The sequence below is a fragment of the Pagrus pagrus genome (assembly GCF_965226575.1).
Source record: "Pagrus pagrus genome assembly, contig: HAP1_SCAFFOLD_517, whole genome shotgun sequence".
In the NCBI taxonomy this organism is placed as follows: domain Eukaryota; kingdom Metazoa; phylum Chordata; class Actinopteri; order Spariformes; family Sparidae; genus Pagrus; species Pagrus pagrus.
Genome location: NW_028174950.1, coordinates 1 through 17298, shown reverse-complemented (window position 1 = coordinate 17298; position 17298 = coordinate 1). Strand labels below are relative to the sequence as shown.

At 48.2% G+C, this 17298-nt stretch overlaps 1 protein-coding gene across 1 annotated transcript; it reads left to right on the top strand.

Annotated features, from left to right (window-relative positions):
* Window positions 1-1827: 1827 nt before the first annotated feature.
* LOC311254172 (histone-lysine N-methyltransferase 2C-like) lies at window positions 1828-17294 on the top strand (the record flags this gene model as incomplete). Its single annotated transcript, XM_084384569.1, has 17 exons — window positions 1828-1933; window positions 2042-2222; window positions 2341-2418; window positions 2742-2777; window positions 4375-4506; window positions 4741-4773; window positions 5852-5980; window positions 6435-6806; window positions 7209-7282; window positions 7400-7606; window positions 10666-10800; window positions 13924-14533; window positions 14637-15502; window positions 15890-16174; window positions 16424-16788; window positions 16920-17053; window positions 17239-17294. Coding segments are annotated over exons 1-17 (3795 nt in total), but the record flags the coding sequence as incomplete, so codon positions are not given.
* Window positions 17295-17298: the final 4 nt, after the last annotated feature.

The following is a 17298-nucleotide window of genomic DNA, read 5'->3' as shown; positions in this document are numbered from 1 at the left end:
CAGATTTGGCCCGTAGCTTGTTACACATGAGTACGATACTACAACTGCCCTACAACTGATAGCTCAGTAGCGCCCCCTAACGCCCCCTTATGGCTTTTCCCATTAAGTTTTTTTCATTTCTACGCCTCGTACTTTATTCCACTAGTCCTACAGATTTAACGCCACAGACTTCACACTCGCTAAATATCATGTTCAGACCTTGATGATGACACCTTGTCAAAAGCTTTTGCCTCCGATAAACATATGTATCATGACCAGACGCACAAAATACCCCTCGGCACCGAAACCCTCAGTCCAACAAGAAGTCGGCCACTTTGGTTCACAGCAGCCATTTTGTCAAACTTGAAGCCCCGCCTCCTACATGCACATACGCTAACGAATTTCGGCACACATAAGTATCGTGACCAAACGCACAAAAAAGCCTCTTGGACCCCCAACCTCAGTCCAACGGGAAGTTTGCCATTTTGGTTCAAAGTTGCGATGTTGCCGCCATTTCCACCCATTTCCATGGCTCGTACTTTAATTAACTTTCCCTACAGATTTAACGCCACAGACTTCACAGTCACTAAGACTCATCCTCATACCTTGATGATGAAGAGTTGTAAAAAGCTTTCGCTACGTTATTCCTGGTGGGCATGACAGTCTGAACTTTCAATGCTTGGCCACTGTAAGAGCCACGTCAGTGTGTGGTGTGTGTTGGACACAAACTGTCCACTAGGTGGCTACGTTGTGTTGTGGGTCAGCCTGATATCAATCAATCACACGTCATTTATATCGCACATTTAATACAAATACAATGTAGCACAAAGAGCTTCACACAATAAAAGCAAGCACAACAAAACAGAAGTGAAACCAAAAGACACACACACACACACACACACACACACACACACACTTTCTCTCACACATAACACATACATGCATTTGTGACAGAAGCTCACTGAGGCGCTATCTTTCGCTCAGCTATGTGCTGTGACGACAAACATCATCCAGTTTACATGACATTCACAGGCTGTTTTCTCCAAATCACACATTACAACATGACGTATAATTGATGGGTGAGCTCTCGGGCCACATAGTGGACAAACTCGCCCTCTGCGTCTGCCCTCCGACGGCGCCACAGCCCGACGTAGGCGAGGGCCCGTTCATCGCTGCTTGCAGCTTTAATTATATTTATATTTTCATATTTATATTTTCACAGTGATTTTTAAACTTTTTGCCATACAGACATGTAGACATGCTGATTTACAATAAATCTGAAGTGGTCCCTTAATTTTTTCCAGAGCTGATTTACATGCATGATCTTTATAAAGTAACAAACTTTTACATACACATTTAGCCATTTAATAGTTATAAAGACTAGTAACATACCATTTAAAGACATTGGTCCTACTTAAGACAGGCGATATCTAATGAACATATTTTTTAGGTTATGTATCTCAATGTAATTAAGGCCTCAGCTTGTATGACAAATGTATCACCTTCATTTTATTTGTCACTGCAGAGGTCTGGTGCTTCTGGTCCGGATAGAGAGAAAAGCTTGTCTTTGTGGTATTTTATTTTTATTTACTGATTAATATGTTATTGTTCTAAGATTTTCTATTAGAATAAAGTAGTAAAATAATGACATTTTTTGCGTTCTCTTTTTATTTCGAAAAGTATCGAAAAGTATTGAAATACATGTTGGTACCGGTACCGATACCAAAATGTTGGTATCGTGACAACACTACTGTGGACACACCTCCACCTGTTCTGTGCCACAGAGCTGTGTGACCCACAGTTTGACTGAAAGGTAAATTGTTACTGCGTCTGTCACATACCAGACGTTTCCATGGAGACGGTGCCCCCTGCCGACCAGACGATGGAGAAGGTGAAGAAGAGGTACAGGAAGAAGAAAACGAAGCTGGAGGAGGCTTTCCCTTCTTATCTCCAGGTAACACACACACACACACACACACACACACACACACACACACACACACACACACACAGCTCTCTCGGTAGAGGCCAGCATTCTGATTGGCTGTGCCTTCCTGTTTAGGACGCGTTCTTTGGTCGGGATCTTCTGGACCGGAGCCGGCTGGGGGACAGGAGGCCGGGGCCAGAGACACCAGGTGCCAGCCAATCAGGAGAAGCGACAGATGAAACTAAAGGCTCCGCCCCTGGATTACATGGCCCCTCCGCCATGGCAACCAACGCCATCAAGAAGCAGGGAACGCTGCGTGAGTTATTTATTAAGTGATCATAGTTACGCACCTTCATCTGTCATCTGTGTTTGATATTCATCATGAATCGTGTGTGTGTGTGTGTGTGTGTGTGTGTGTGTGTGTTACCATCCAGCCATGTCGGAGGGAGCTCTGTTGGATCTGTCTGATGTTCTCAACACTGACCCTCACATACTGGCGACAGGACACACAGGTACACACTCTCTCAGCTAGCTGACTGGTTACCATGACCCACCTCATGTTCCTGGTTGTTGGTTCCTTCCTGTCGTCTTCCGTCTTGTTAATTGAATGTATGTGTTCGGTGTGTAGACGTTGTTGGTTGATGGTCGGTGAGTGATGGAGTAACTGCACGCAGGATCTCTGAAGTCCTGCCCTCAGTCCGTGTCCACATGCCTCTGATCCAGTAAAGATGGCATACGCTGGTTGACAGCACCGGCGCTGCTGGAGAACCAAATAATGATACCAACGAAGAAGATGCTGTTTGTTTAGATGATAACGTGGTGTTTTTGTTTTCAGGTCAGTTCCAGGTGGAGCGCTCCCCCTCTCCGTTCGGTAAGACTCCACAGTGTGACCGTCATCCTCCTCCTCCTCCTCCTGCTCCAGATAACACTGACTGCTTCTTCTTCTCCTCCTCCAGATAACACTGACTGCTTCTTCTTCTTCTCCTCCTCCAGATAACACTGACTGCTTCTTCTTCTCCTCCTCCAGATAACACTGACTGCTTCTTCTTCTTCTCCTCCTCCAGATAACACTGACTGCTTCTTCTTCTCCTCCTCCAGATAACACTGACTGCTTCTTCTTCTCCTCCTCCAGATAACACTGACTGCTTCTTCTTCTCCTCCTCCAGATAACACTGACTGCTTCTTCTTCTCCTCCTCCAGATAACACTGACTGCTTCTTCTTCTTCTCCTCCTCCAGATAACACTGACTGCTTCTTCTTCTTCTCCTCCAGATAACACTGACTGCTTCTTCTTCTTCTCCTCCTCCAGATAACACTGACTGCTTCTTCTTCTTCTCCTCCAGATAACACTGACTGCTTCTTCTTCTCCTCCTCCAGATAACACTGACTGCTTCTTCTTCTCCTCCTCCAGATAACACTGACTGCTTCTTCTTCTTCTCCAGATAACACTGACTGCTTCTTCTTCTCCTCCAGATAACACTGACTGCTTCTTCTCCTCCTCCAGATAACACTGACTGCTTCTTCTTCTCCTCCTCCAGATAACACTGACTGCTTCTTCTTCTCCTCCTCCAGATAACACTGACTGCTTCTTCTTCTTCTCCAGATAACACTGACTGCTTCTTCTCCTCCTCCAGATAACACTGACTGCTTCTTCTCCTCCTCCAGATAACACTGACTGCTTCTTCTTCTTCTCCAGATAACACTGACTGCTTCTTCTCCTCCTCCAGATAACACTGACTGCTTCTTCTTCTCCTCCTCCAGATAACACTGACTGCTTCTTCTTCTTCTCCAGATAACACTGACTGCTTCTTCTTCTCCTCCAGATAACACTGACTGCTTCTTCTCCTCCTCCAGATAACACTGACTGCTTCTTCTTCTCCTCCTCCAGATAACACTGACTGCTTCTTCTTCTCCTCCTCCAGATAACACTGACTGCTTCTTCTTCTTCTCCAGATAACACTGACTGCTTCTTCTCCTCCTCCAGATAACACTGACTGCTTCTTCTCCTCCTCCAGATAACACTGACTGCTTCTTCTTCTTCTTCTCCAGATAACACTGACTGCTTCTTCTTCTTCTCCAGATAACACTGACTGCTTCTTCTCCTCCTCCAGATAACACTGACTGCTTCTTCTTCTCCTCCAGATAACACTGACTGCTTCTTCTTCTTCTCCAGATAACACTGACTGCTTCTTCTCCTCCTCCAGATAACACTGACTGCTTCTTCTTCTCCTCCTCCAGATAACACTGACTGCTTCTTCTCCTCCTCCAGATAACACTGACTGCTTCTTCTTCTTCTCCTCCTCCAGATAACACTGACTGCTTCTTCTTCTTCTCCTCCTCCAGATAACACTGACTGCTTCTTCGTCTCCTTCAGCCTCCTGCTCACTTCCTGTCTGTCTGTGTCTTCTTTCATTTAGGTCATTATTTAAGTTGTCTCTCTGTCTCTCTGTCTGTCTGTCTGTCTATCAGCTGGTCTGGACATCAGCTCCATGGCTGACGACCCCTCTTTGACAGGAAGCGGTGGGCGTGGCCAGAGGATGATGCAGGAGGAGCCTCTGGATGCCATCTTGAGTCCTGAGCTCGACAAGATGGTCACTGACGGTGGGTTTAGATTTTAAATGGTTTTGACCTCGTGTTTTATGTTTCTGTCACTGAGTCACTGAACATTAAAACAGACTAAATGAACTGTTGAAGGGTTGATGATGGTTCTGGTTCTGAGGAGGATCAGAAGCGAAGCTCAGTGTTGTGTCATCATGTTTGAGTCTGTAGCTCGAGGCTGTGACGATGTGATGTTAATGACAGTATAAACATGACACACGTGTCGTTGTGCTTCAGGTGCCATCCTCAGCAAACTGTACAAGATCCCAGGTAAGACTCAACACACCTGTCTCACCTCAGTGACATCACTCAAACACAATCAGTACTACTTACATACATTTACTCAAATACTAATCTGAAAAGTAACTAGTAACTAAAGCTGTCAGACAAATATAGTAGAGTAGAAGTATACAGTAGCATAACGCCAGGTTCAGACAGGACGCCGAAGCACCGCGGCCCTTCTGTTCACGCCAGACACGATGGTCTCGGCGCTGGTCGGCAAACGGCTCGTCAGCTGCTCTGTCGTCACACCTGGAGTAAATAACCGCATAAAATTACAACGCCATGTTTTCCTGACGACTGTAAATGTTTGTCCACGTCATAGTAATGAGTAGTTTTCTGTCAATCGGCGGGTTTAATTATCGAAAATAGTTTTATTTTGAAATCGACCGGATTCTGTCGTTGTTGCTTTGTTTGACTTCCTGCTCGGCTTGACACATTCGGTTGTGGCACGATTGCTGCACGGTGCGCCGGCAGCGGAGCAGAGCGCCGCGGCGCTTCCTATGTGAACGACACCATCGGTAAACATGGGCGCCGAAACAAAAATGGCTCCGCTCCTCGGCGCTTCGCAGCCGATCGCAGCGCTTCCACGTCCTGTCTGAACCTGGCGTAACATGGAAATACTAAGAAGTAAAGCACCTTGAATTTGTACCTGCACAGTACTTGAGTAAAAGTACTTTCCAGGATACACTGATAATGATGATGACAATGTAGTGAAGAAAAAATAAAATACAAGTGTAAGTACATTTACTCGAGTACTCTACTTAAGTATCATTTTGAGGTGGTTTAATTTCTTGTGCTACTTTATTCTTCTACTCCACTGCATGTATTTGATATCTTTAGTTACTAGTTACTTCACAGATTACTTGATGCATCAGAGCCAAATATGTGTAGAATTTACTTGTACTTTTGATACTAACATACATTTAGTATCGGATACTTTAGGACTTTACTCGAGTACTTTTACCAAAGTAACATTTTATCACATTTTATAACATGTTATATATTTAATCTTACTCGAGTATGACTGTTGGGTACTTTTTACAACACTGTGTGTGTGTGTGTGCAGAGCTGGAGGGCAAGGACGTGGAGGAGGTGTTCACTGCTGTTCTCAGTCCAAACGGCAACAACAGCCAATCAGAGCAGAGCCAACACACACACACTGCTGCTGGGAGCAAGACAATCGCACACCACACAGGTACACACACACACACACACACACACACACACACACACACACACACACACACACACACACACACACACACACACACACAGACACTGGGTCATCTGTGAACTTCAGCCGAGGTCCTGGTGTTACAGGAAGTCAGACAGCAGAACAGCGTAGGGCATCCAGTACATTTTCAAAATAAAACACCGTGTCACAGACTCTACAGCACCAGAGTCTGAACTATTATCAACTATTATCACAGCAGAACCACAGCAGAACCACAGTCAGAACCACAGTAGAACCACAAAACCAAGAAACAAGACCTGAGCAGGTCAACAACTTCAGGCAGGAAGACCCTTGTCCTGAAAGAAACAGCGTCCTACAGGTAACAGACGTGTCAGTGGAGGTGATACAGGTGACGTGTGAAAACAGTGAAACCTGTTTTCAGGTTCTGGTTGTGATCAGTACCTCCGTCTCTCAGGTTCTGGTTGTGATCAGTACCTCCGTCTCTCAGCAGCTGCTGTGTTTCCTCGCCTCCCGCTGATGAACGGCCTGATGGGAGCTGCTCCCCACTTTCATCAAACTCCCATGATGCCCAGCGGCGCACAGGGTCCAGCAGGCTTTAGGTTGCCCCCTCCAGAGAGCCCCGCCCCCGCGCCGCTCCGAGGCCCCGCCCCCGGACTGGCCTCGGCCAACCAGGGGTCTTCGGGAGAGGGGGAGCAGGATGTGATGTCGACGGCTCAGAGGAGCATGTTGAAGTGGGAGAAAGAAGAAACTCTGGGAGAGATGGCCACCGTCGCCCCGGTCCTGTACTGCAACACCAACTTCCCCCAGCTGAGGGAGCAGTACCCAGGTACACACACACACACACACACACACACACACACACACACACACACACACACACACACACACACACAGTTTAAGCTCACTGTCACACTTGGCGGTAAAGTTTTAAATGTACTTAGTTACTTTCCAGGATGAGTAGTGAAGGAAAAATAAAATGAGGGTGAAGTGTTGGTGGAATGTAACTGAGTACATTTACTCAAGTACTGTACTTCTGTATACTTTTAGGTGGTTTTGGTCTTCTGCTACAAGAAGGCAAATACTGTACTTTCTACTAGTTACTTTACAGATTACATGCTGCATCAGAGCCACGTGTGGATAATTTACTTTCACTTTGATACTTAAAGACTTTTAAATACTTTTTATAACTGTGTGTGTGTGTGTGTGTGTGTGTGTGTGTGTGTGTTAGACTGGTCCACCAGAGTGAAGCAGATAGCGAAGCTGTGGAGGAAGGCCAGCTCTCAGGACAGAGCGCCCTTCGTGGTGAGTTTCTCGTCGGCCCTCCTCATTTGACCAGGAGGAGGCGGCTCACCTTCACCTGTCGCCTCTTCAGTGTTTGAGTCTGTTCGTGTCAACCAGCCGCTGTTTTCTCTCCGGCAGCAAAAAGCTCGAGATAACCGGGCGGCTCAGCGCATCAACAAGGTGCAGCTGTCCAACGACCCGCTCAAGCGCCACCAACCCGCGCAGCCGCCGCCACCGCCGCCGCTGGGGCCTTATGACCCTGTTGCCATGGAGATGGAGGGGGCGTTCAAGGACCCGCTGAGGCCCAAAGAGTCAGAGCAGGAGCAGGAGTGGAAGCTCAGACAGGTGGGCAGAGTGTCAGTGTGTTTGTCTTTAACACTTCACCCCTCATGAAGTAGAACCAGAGAGAGAAACCAACACCAGACTCCTGTCACAAAACGCAGGATTTTAATATTCATCCGAAGTGATCCTGATCAGAACCATCAGAGACGCAGCAGCAGGTTCTAATGTCTGTACATATAACCTGGAGGTCCTGCACTCTGAGGAGGAAGTACAGAAACACATTTTATTAACACAGCCCCTCTGCAGGGCTTCAAGAAGCTTAAAGGAACAGTTCACCCAAAAAGTAAACCCAGTCATCATCTCCTCCTGATGATATAATGTCAGGCTCAGCCATCGTCTCCTCCTGATGATATAAAGTCAGGCTCAGTCATCGTCTCCTCCTGATGATATAAAGTCAGGCTCAGCCATCGTCTCCTCCTGATGATATAAAGTCAGGCTCAGTCATCGTCTCCTCCTGATGATATAAAGTCAGGCTCAGCCATCGTCTCCTCCTGATGATATAAAGTCAGGCTCAGTCATCATCTCCTCCTGATGATATAAAGTCAGGCTCAGTCATCGTCTCCTCCTGATGATATAAAGTCAGGCTCAGTCATCGTCTCCTCCTGATGATATAAAGTCAGGCTCAGTCATCGTCTCCTCCTGATGATATAAAGTCAGGCTCAGTCATCGTCTCCTCCTGATGATATAAAGTCAGGCTCAGTCATCGTCTCCTCCTGATGATATAAAGTCAGGCTCAGTCATCGTCTCCTCCTGATGATATAAAGTCAGGCTCAGTCATCGTCTCCTCCTGATGATATAAAGTCAGGCTCAGCCATCGTCTCCTCCTGATGATATAAAGTCAGGCTAAGCCATCTCCTCCTGATGATATAAAGTCAGGCTAAGCCATCATCTCCTCTTGATGATATAAAGTCAGGCTCAGCCATCATCTCCTCCTGATGATATAAAGTCAGGCTCAGCCATCATCTCCTCCTGATGATATAAAGTCAGGCTCAGTCATCATCTCCTCCTGATGATATAAAGTCAGGCTCAGTCATCATCTCCTCCTGATTATATAAAGTCAGGCTCAGTCATCATCTCCTGATGATATAAAGTCAGTCTCAGCCATCATCTCCTCCTGATGATATAAAGTCAGGCTCAGCCATCGTCTCCTCCTGATGATATAAAGTCAGGCTCAGTCATCGTCTCCTCCTGATGATATAAAGTCAGGCTAAGCCATCTCCTCCTGATGATATAAAGTCAGGCTAAGCCATCATCTCCTCTTGATGATATAAAGTCAGGCTCAGCCATCATCTCCTCCTGATGATATAAAGTCAGGCTCAGCCATCGTCTCCTCCTGATGATATAAAGTCAGGCTCAGCCATCGTCTCCTCCTGATGATATAAAGTCAGGCTCAGCCATCGTCTCCTCCTGATGATATAAAGTCAGGCTCAGTCATCGTCTCCTCCTGATGATATAAAGTCAGGCTAAGCCATCTCCTCCTGATGATATAAAGTCAGGCTAAGCCATCTCCTCCTGATGATATAAAGTCAGGCTAAGCCATCATCTCCTCTTGATGATATAAAGTCAGGCTCAGCCATCATCTCCTCCTGATGATATAAAGTCAGGCTCAGCCATCATCTCCTCCTGATGATATAAAGTCAGGCTCAGTCATCATCTCCTCCTGATGATATAAAGTCAGGCTCAGTCATCATCTCCTCCTGATGATATAAAGTCAGGCTCAGTCATCATCTCCTCCTGATGATATAAAGTCAGGCTCAGTCATCATCTCCTCCTGATGATATAAAGTCAGGCTCAGTCATCATCTCCTCCTGATGATATAAAGTCAGGCTCAGTCATCGTCTCCTCCTGATTATATAAAGTCAGGCTCAGTCATCATCTCCTCCTGATGATATAAAGTCAGGCTCAGTCATCGTCTCCTCCTGATGATATAAAGTCAGGCTCAGCCATCGTCTCCTCCTGATGATGTAAAGTCAGGCTCAGTCATCGTCTCCTCCTGATGATGTAAAGTCAGGCTCAGTCATCATCTCCTCCTGATGATATAAAGTCAGGCTCAGCCATCGTCTCCTCCTGATGATATAAAGTCAGGCTCAGTCATCATCTCCTCCTGATGATATAAAGTCAGGCTCAGTCATCGTCTCCTCCTGATTATATAAAGTCAGGCTCAGCCATCATCTCCTCCTGATGATATAAAGTCAGGCTCAGCCATCGTCTCCTCCTGATGATATAAAGTCAGGCTCAGTCATCGTCTCCTCCTGATGATATAAAGTCAGGCTCAGCCATCGTCTCCTCCTGATGATGTAAAGTCAGGCTCAGTCATCGTCTCCTCCTGATGATGTAAAGTCAGGCTCAGTCATCATCTCCTCCTGATGATATAAAGTCAGGTGAAGTCTCGTAGTCCACAGAACATTTCTGGAGCTTCACAGTAAAACAGAGTTGCAGCGTTCTGCTGAACACCTGAAGCAGCTGGAGATGATTCAAACATCAGATGTCTCCATGCAGCTCGTCTGCTGCGATCACAACCTGGAGATAATGACTGGATTGTACTTATTGGACATTTTGTAGTTTCTCAGAAGAGACTGAGTAATAAAAGGTTTTAATGTCTCTGGATGAAGTTCTTCATCACAGATTATCTATGAAGCAACATGTAGTAACTGTGTTTGGTCTCTAGAGGACAGTGTCAGTCTGTAACGTGCACGCTCAAACGTTTTCCACCCGCTGGAGGAAAGTGTGTGTAACATGTGTTTCTGGTTCTGCAGCTGTAAATGAAACAGGAAGTGCTAAAGCTTTTCTTCACGTAGTCCAGTGAATCTGATGACTGTCGCTGTGGTCCAATCACGGCGCCAGCACGGTGTTGGTTTCCTGCTCTGAGTAGTAACCATGGTAACCACCAAGATGCATGTCAGGGGGATGCAGAGACAGACGGAGAGGTTTACTGGGGGCATGAAGGAGTAACAGAGCTGATGTCATGTGTCATTGATGAAGATGATTGGTGTGATGATGTGCATGCCTGCTGAGCCTCACTCACTCCAACTAATATCTCTGATGTAATTGTCATTGAAAAGGGAGAGGTAAATGACAGATGGGGAGCCGGTAAGAAGAGGCAGGAAAATCTCCCCCAAAGCAAAGCCCTAAAATCACCAACAGATAAAGATTGTCCCTACCAGGCATCTGTAGCAGGAGGTGGAAAAGAGGCTCTGGTAAGATCTCAAGGCGAACCTGTTCGAGGCAGACTTCCTGGATCCAAGACCCTCTGAAATCCTCTTCCTGTCCCGGGTCGCTGCTGCGCCGGTCCACACACACTTCAGTTTTCACTGTGATCACCTGGAGGTCAGCAGCTGGTCAGCAGCTGGTCAGCAGCTGGTTAACATGTTTAACAAAGCAGCCTTCTCTACCTTTGCCTCAGTCAGTAGAAGAGAGCGCGTGTGAGAGGGTGTTAAAGTGATAGTCGAGTCTTCTGATGTGACGTACTGATCTCTACTCAGCACGTAGCACCGACAGCAAGACGTATCTTAGCCACCTATAAACATGTATATCTGTTTAAGTGTACGCTGCGTTTTGAACATTGTTGCTCCTTTACTTTGCCTCAGACGGCCGCTGAAGGTCCGAGCTGTAATACAGCGTGGAGCGGTCACAGCTGCTGGTGGTAGGAGTACGTATGTTGTACGGTTGAAGTCATAGCGTGCACTTAAACAGATGTATGTGATCCTCTGAACAGGGAGAACATCCCACATCACAAGACCCAACTGTCACGTTAATGATCAATCATCAATCAAGTCGTCACAGTTGATTTTTTAACAGATAAAAAATGTGTAGAAGTAATTTAAAAAAGACAAAAATACATCAAGTACTTTGTGATATTGTGACATTAAGCAGCCTCAGTATGAGCTGGATTCTGTCGGGTCAGTTGTTGAATAGTAACAGAGAGAAGAAGTTATGATCTGTTCTGATCCGTGATCAGACGTAGATCAGTGTCCAACAGATGAAGTGATCACCAATCTTTGAGGCAGCAGATTTAGTTTTGTGTTCCTGTCTCTGTGGAGCCAGTGACGACTGATCACTGAGCTCCAGGAGACACTCTGGAGACTAGAAGTGTTGAAGTGAGACCGAGCCAACGCGGACTCTCCCGGACCAAAGAGGATTTCAGACACATGGATCCAGGACGGTCACGGTCATCTTCTCTGGGACAGTTTGTATTGAAAATGCAGAGAGGGTTGTGGGAACACTGGAGGGGAGTTTGATCTGACTGATTTACACGAACACATCACCCACAAAAACAGCTTCATCAGTCACTTCAATCTGAGAGCAGCTGAAGTGGAGTTGCCCCAGAGTCGGTGTCCGTGGCCTCAGTCGTCTCAGAACTGACTGATTTTATTCTGAAGGGATGCTGCCTCGCTCTGGATGTCGCTCTGCTGCCGTCCTTCAGCACCCACCTCACACTGACCTGAGAACAGCTCTCAGGTCATTCAGCTGGAAACACTCTTCTTGCCTCATCATTCAGTAAACATGTCAAGCTTGTCCTGAAGGAACGATCGTTTCAAATCTGAAGAGACCAGGAGCATTTTTATGGTCCACATGTTCTGCTCTGCACTCGGGCCGGGTTTGAACAACACATTTTCTTTCTTCTCAATATGATTTAATGATCAGGGCTGATATGTTCAGATTATCAGTATCAGTGATTCTTCTGTCAGATTGCTCAGTAAACTCATTTAAAACTCACAGTACTTGAGTAAATTGTACTGAAGTTTATTGACACAAAGATTTAAATTGTTACTGTAGATGAATATTGATCCCAAATATCAGTTTTCATTCTTTGATTTCTAATAATCAGCATCGGCCCAGAGAAAGCCACATCGCTCAGCCTCTGCTTCATATGAATGATTGGATATGGACTCGTACGATGGATCTCTTGATGGCGTTTCTTCCTGTGGCTGCTGTGTTCGTGGTGCATTCAGGTGCACTTGAAGGAACCTCGTAAACTCAGACATCTGTGTTCAGAAAGCCACAAAGGTTGTTTAATACGCAGGCCTACATCTGTCAGTACAGTCTTGTTCTTTGATGACAGAATGTTTAATAATTAGATGCTAAAGTCAGAATGATGTCTCATTTATTTCATTGGACAGATTAAACACAACTCTTAATGTTAACATTAATATTTCTAATAAAGCACCAGGTTACAAAGTTCCTTGTACAATTTAAGCCGTCGTTCTTTGAGAATCTTAAATTTCCAAACATCAGTATTGTGATCGATTGATCTCAAACTGAACTGATCTTGAATCGTAATGAATCGATGGGTGATGACCAGCTCGAGTGCAGCGTCGTGAGGTCATGTGACAGGAAGTGTGATCCGGTCTGAGAGCAGGACCGGAGTCTGGACTGTGTGCTGAAGGACGACAGCAGCGTCACGTTCACTGTGAGCAGGTATCACTGCAGGTGTGATGAGCAGGTGAGAGACAGACAGGGAGGACTGATGATCAGCTCGAACAAGATGTGACTGTAAAGACCCCCCACCCCACCCCACCCCACCCCTGCCATCCCAACAGAACCAGAACCACAAGAGGACTAAAACAGTTCTGTCTGACAACAGGAGTAGTTTAATCCTTTCATGCATCATGAAATCACAGTAATAATGTACTATTGTGAAGCAGTTCACTGAGCTCCATTACTATATATAGTAATATATATAGTAGTTATATACTTTATTTAACACTTGAGAAATACTGACAACCAGAATTTAACAATATTTTCTTGTCCATCTTTTTTTCTGTGACTGACAATAACTCTGTCCACCTCAGTGACGTTAAGCACCATTAACAGTTAATTCATTCAATAAATTCCAATTTTGAGTTTCTGATGTCACATCTGAAAACAACACAAGCGAGCGGGGCTGCAAACATCTCAGTCCTGTGGTGGACACCAGACATGGAAGTAATGAGTCTAATGATGGAGGTGTGTTAGTCATGTGGTTTCTGCTGCCCCCACCCCCTCCACCCCTCCCCCCTGCACGCTGTGAAGTCATCCATCACTGACTCATATTTAATGAGAGAGACAGGGACAGCGAGCATTACTAGCTGCCATGTCATCATGTTTTAACTCCACATGTAGAGACCAACCACACACTGACATCTGTTTCCCTCCTCCTGTCTGTCTCCATGTCTGTTTCCATGTCTGTCTCTATCCCTGTCTGTCTGTCTCCATGTCTGTCTCCATGCCTGTCTGTCTGTCTCCATGTCTGTCTCTATCCCTGTCTGTCTGTCTCCATGTCTGTCTCCATGCCTGTCTCCATGCCTGTCTGTCTGTCTGTCTGTCTGTCTGACTGACAGCAACTGCGTCAGATGAGTAAGCAGCAGGCCAAGATAGAGGCCACTCAGAAGTTGGAGCAGGTGAAGAACGAGCAGCTCCTGCAGCAGAGGCAGCAGCAGCAGCTGTTAGCCGGCCAGCGCCACGCCGGCCGACTCTCCCCGGACACGGACAGCCGCAGCCCTGTCGCCGGGGGTAACGCCTCCCCCCTCCATCTACCGGCGTCCAGGGAGGGTCAGTGCAGACAGCACCTCCTCCTGCAGGGAGGCCAGAGTTCAGGACAGGCTGATGATGTCTTCCTCAGACCACAAGCCCCTCCCCCCTCCGGCTTCTCCTCACTCCCTCACTCCCCCCACTCCTCCTCCCCTCTCCACCAGCCCCCATCCTCCCCCCAGATGTTCTCCCCACCCTCCTCCCGCCCCTCCTCACCATGGGACCCCTACAGTAAGGTAGTAGGAACTCCTCGCCCGACCTCCTCCCAGGGTGGCGGCCTCCCAGCCCCCCAGCAGCAGCAGCAGCAGCAGCAGCGTCGCAACTCCCTCAGCGCCTCTCCGGCCCACGATGCCTTTGGTTCTGCACCCTCGCCAGACTCTAAACCCTCCGACATCTCCAGGGTCCTCGTGCCCCAACCAGGTAACTCCCACTGACTGTGTGCTCCTTGTGTTCTCTTCATGGTGACTGTCTGCTCCTTGTGTTCTCCTCCTGGTGACTGTGTGCCCCTTGTGTTCTCCTGCAGGTCTTCAGCAGAGAGGAGCAGGTATGATGAGTCCCTCCTCTGGACTTGTTGGTCTCCGAGCAGCTGAGAACTACCAGCGGACTCCTCCCAGCAGCAGTATGGTGCGTGTGGCGGTGTCTGAACTGTTCGGTCGGACTGGTGAACTGGTCCAGGGTGGATTGTTTAAAGCCCCGATGCCCCCCCAGCAGCAGCCTCAGCCGGAGGTGTTTGGCGGTGCAGGTGGAGGAAGGAGGGACCAGTCTAGACCTACAGATCTGCCCTTTGCCCTCCCCCAGGCGCAAGACCCTGCCTTTCCCTCCAGTCCGCTGTCTGTGCTGGGCTCCCCCCACCGCAGCCCCTACGCCCAGACGCCTGGCACTCCCAGGCCCGACTACAGTCAGCAGATCAATGACCCCTTCACCCAGCAGTCACCTTTGACCTCCCGGCCTTCACCTGACCCCTATACCAACCCTCAGACCCCTGGTACACCACGACCACATTCTGACCCCACATATCTCACCACACCACCTGCATTGAGACTGGACCAGTTTAACCAGCAGTCTGCCGGCCGCCGGCCGTCCCCCTCACACCCGAACATCGACGCCTATTCCTCCAACCCAGGGACGCCCCGCCCCTCCATCTCCGAGCGTTTCCCTCGATCACCCGGGAGCCAGCGGAGCGCTGACCCGTACGCCCAGCCTGTCGGTACACCACGACCCTCGCCGGATCCCTACGCCCAGCAGCCCTCCACACCGCGGCCCCAGAAGGCCCCTGAACCCTTCAGCCAGACCTCAATGGAGAGCTTCACTCCTCAGCCTGCAGCTTCTTGTTCATCCCCCTTGGCTCCAGGACTTTCTGGAGAGACCTTCACCATGACACACCACCAGGTAACAGATAACAGAGAGGCTGTTCACATTTGGTATCAATGCCCTGAGTAATCTGATTACAAGTGGACAGCTATTAGTACAGGTGTGAATGAACACATTTAAGATCTGGTCACTCAGACCACATTCAGAGGAGGCTTGGACCACATGTGACCTCATTCTGTTAGCAGTGTACGCACATGTGAGAGAAGAAGAAGCCACAGTCAGGATGGATGATCTCCAGGTGCTTTGAACCAGTAACCACAACATCACCAGACTCCCTTTACAAATGCAGTGATTTTAAGAGTTGTTGAGTTAAAACAAACTTTATAACCGCTGTGAAACGCAAATGTTCTACATGAACTCCATCGAACAGGCTCCGTGTTTATATGTTTCTGCTCCTCTCTTCAGTTGCAGCAGTCTCCAGGGAGACAACACCAACATCAGGACTCATTTCCCAGAACCCCCAGCAGCCAGACCCCAAAGCACCCTGGGATGTTGGACGAGAGCGGTTTCTCTGGCTTGGCAGGTCAGACTCCCGGACATGACGCCTTCGAGCAGGGTCACATGACACCAGGCCCCCCACAAATGGACAAGACGACAACCAATGAAATGGCAGCGCTGGCCGTGGCTTCCTTAGACGGACCAATGAGCATGCTGCCTCAGCTTGGTGACTCAGAGGAGAAGCTGAGACAGGTAGGACAGGTGTTCTCCAGGAGGGAAACGTCGCTGAATAAAAAGCATTTGAAAACCTTTCAGCATTTCACGACTCATTTTTTTCAGAGCTGAAATGTTTGGATGATGTTTCTGATGCAGTGTTCAGTTCTAACGTGTTCTATCGTGTTCTAACATGTTCTAACATGTTCTATCGTGTTCTAACGTGTTCTAACGTGTTCTAACATGTTCTAACGTGTTCTAACGTGTCCTCTCTGTGTTCTTGTGTAGCGTCAGCGGCTCCGGCAGCTCATCCTGAGGCAGCAGCAGCAGAAGATCGCGTTGCGGCAGGAGAAAGGTCTTCAGGAAGCAGCTTCTGGACCCCCTGCTGCTCCTCCTGGACCCACTCCTCCTTCTGCTCCGTCTCGTCTCTGGTCCCAGGAGGACTCCTCCTCTGCTCCTCCAACAGACCTGTTTGGACGTCCCCCACCCCCTTACCCCGGCACAGTGAGGCCTGGTGGGGCAGCGGGGCCTCCAGCACCGAGGTTCCCTGGAGGTTTCCCAGGGGAGCAGCAGAGGGGCTTCACCCCCAATGAGGGTCCCCTCCCAAGGCAGAGCCTCCCCAGAGAGCTGGGGGTCCGAGGACCAGTCCTGAGGTGAGAGGAGCAGCAAGACCTGGTCCGAACCGGGTCTGATGATGGGTTTTCTTTGTTCTGTCTCCTTGTCTCCTCTGTCTCTCTGTCTCTTCCTCTGTCCTGATCTGGTGATCCCTCCCTCTCCTCTCCAGGTTCGGTGTACCTCCAGGACCTCCAGCAGGTCTTCAGGACTCTTTCCTGCGTCCTCCCCAGGCTTCAGTGCCTGGACCTGTGGAGTTCACAGGGATCCGACCCCTCACAGCATCCAATGCTCACATGATGCCAGGTGAGGACGGGGCCAACACGTACTTTAAACGAGTAGTTTTTATGAAAGCGTATTTTGTCTCGATCGTATTGAGCATTTGAAGATTTGAAGAAATGACATCACACTGTGAAGACAGCAGTGTAGGCACTGGTGGATCGTCACTCTTTCAGAGTTCAAAGGGTTCATTACCTCTCCTCCCTCCCCAGGCGTCCCTCAGCAGTTCCTCCCACGCTCCCTCCCCCTCCAGCAGCACAGCATCATGGGAC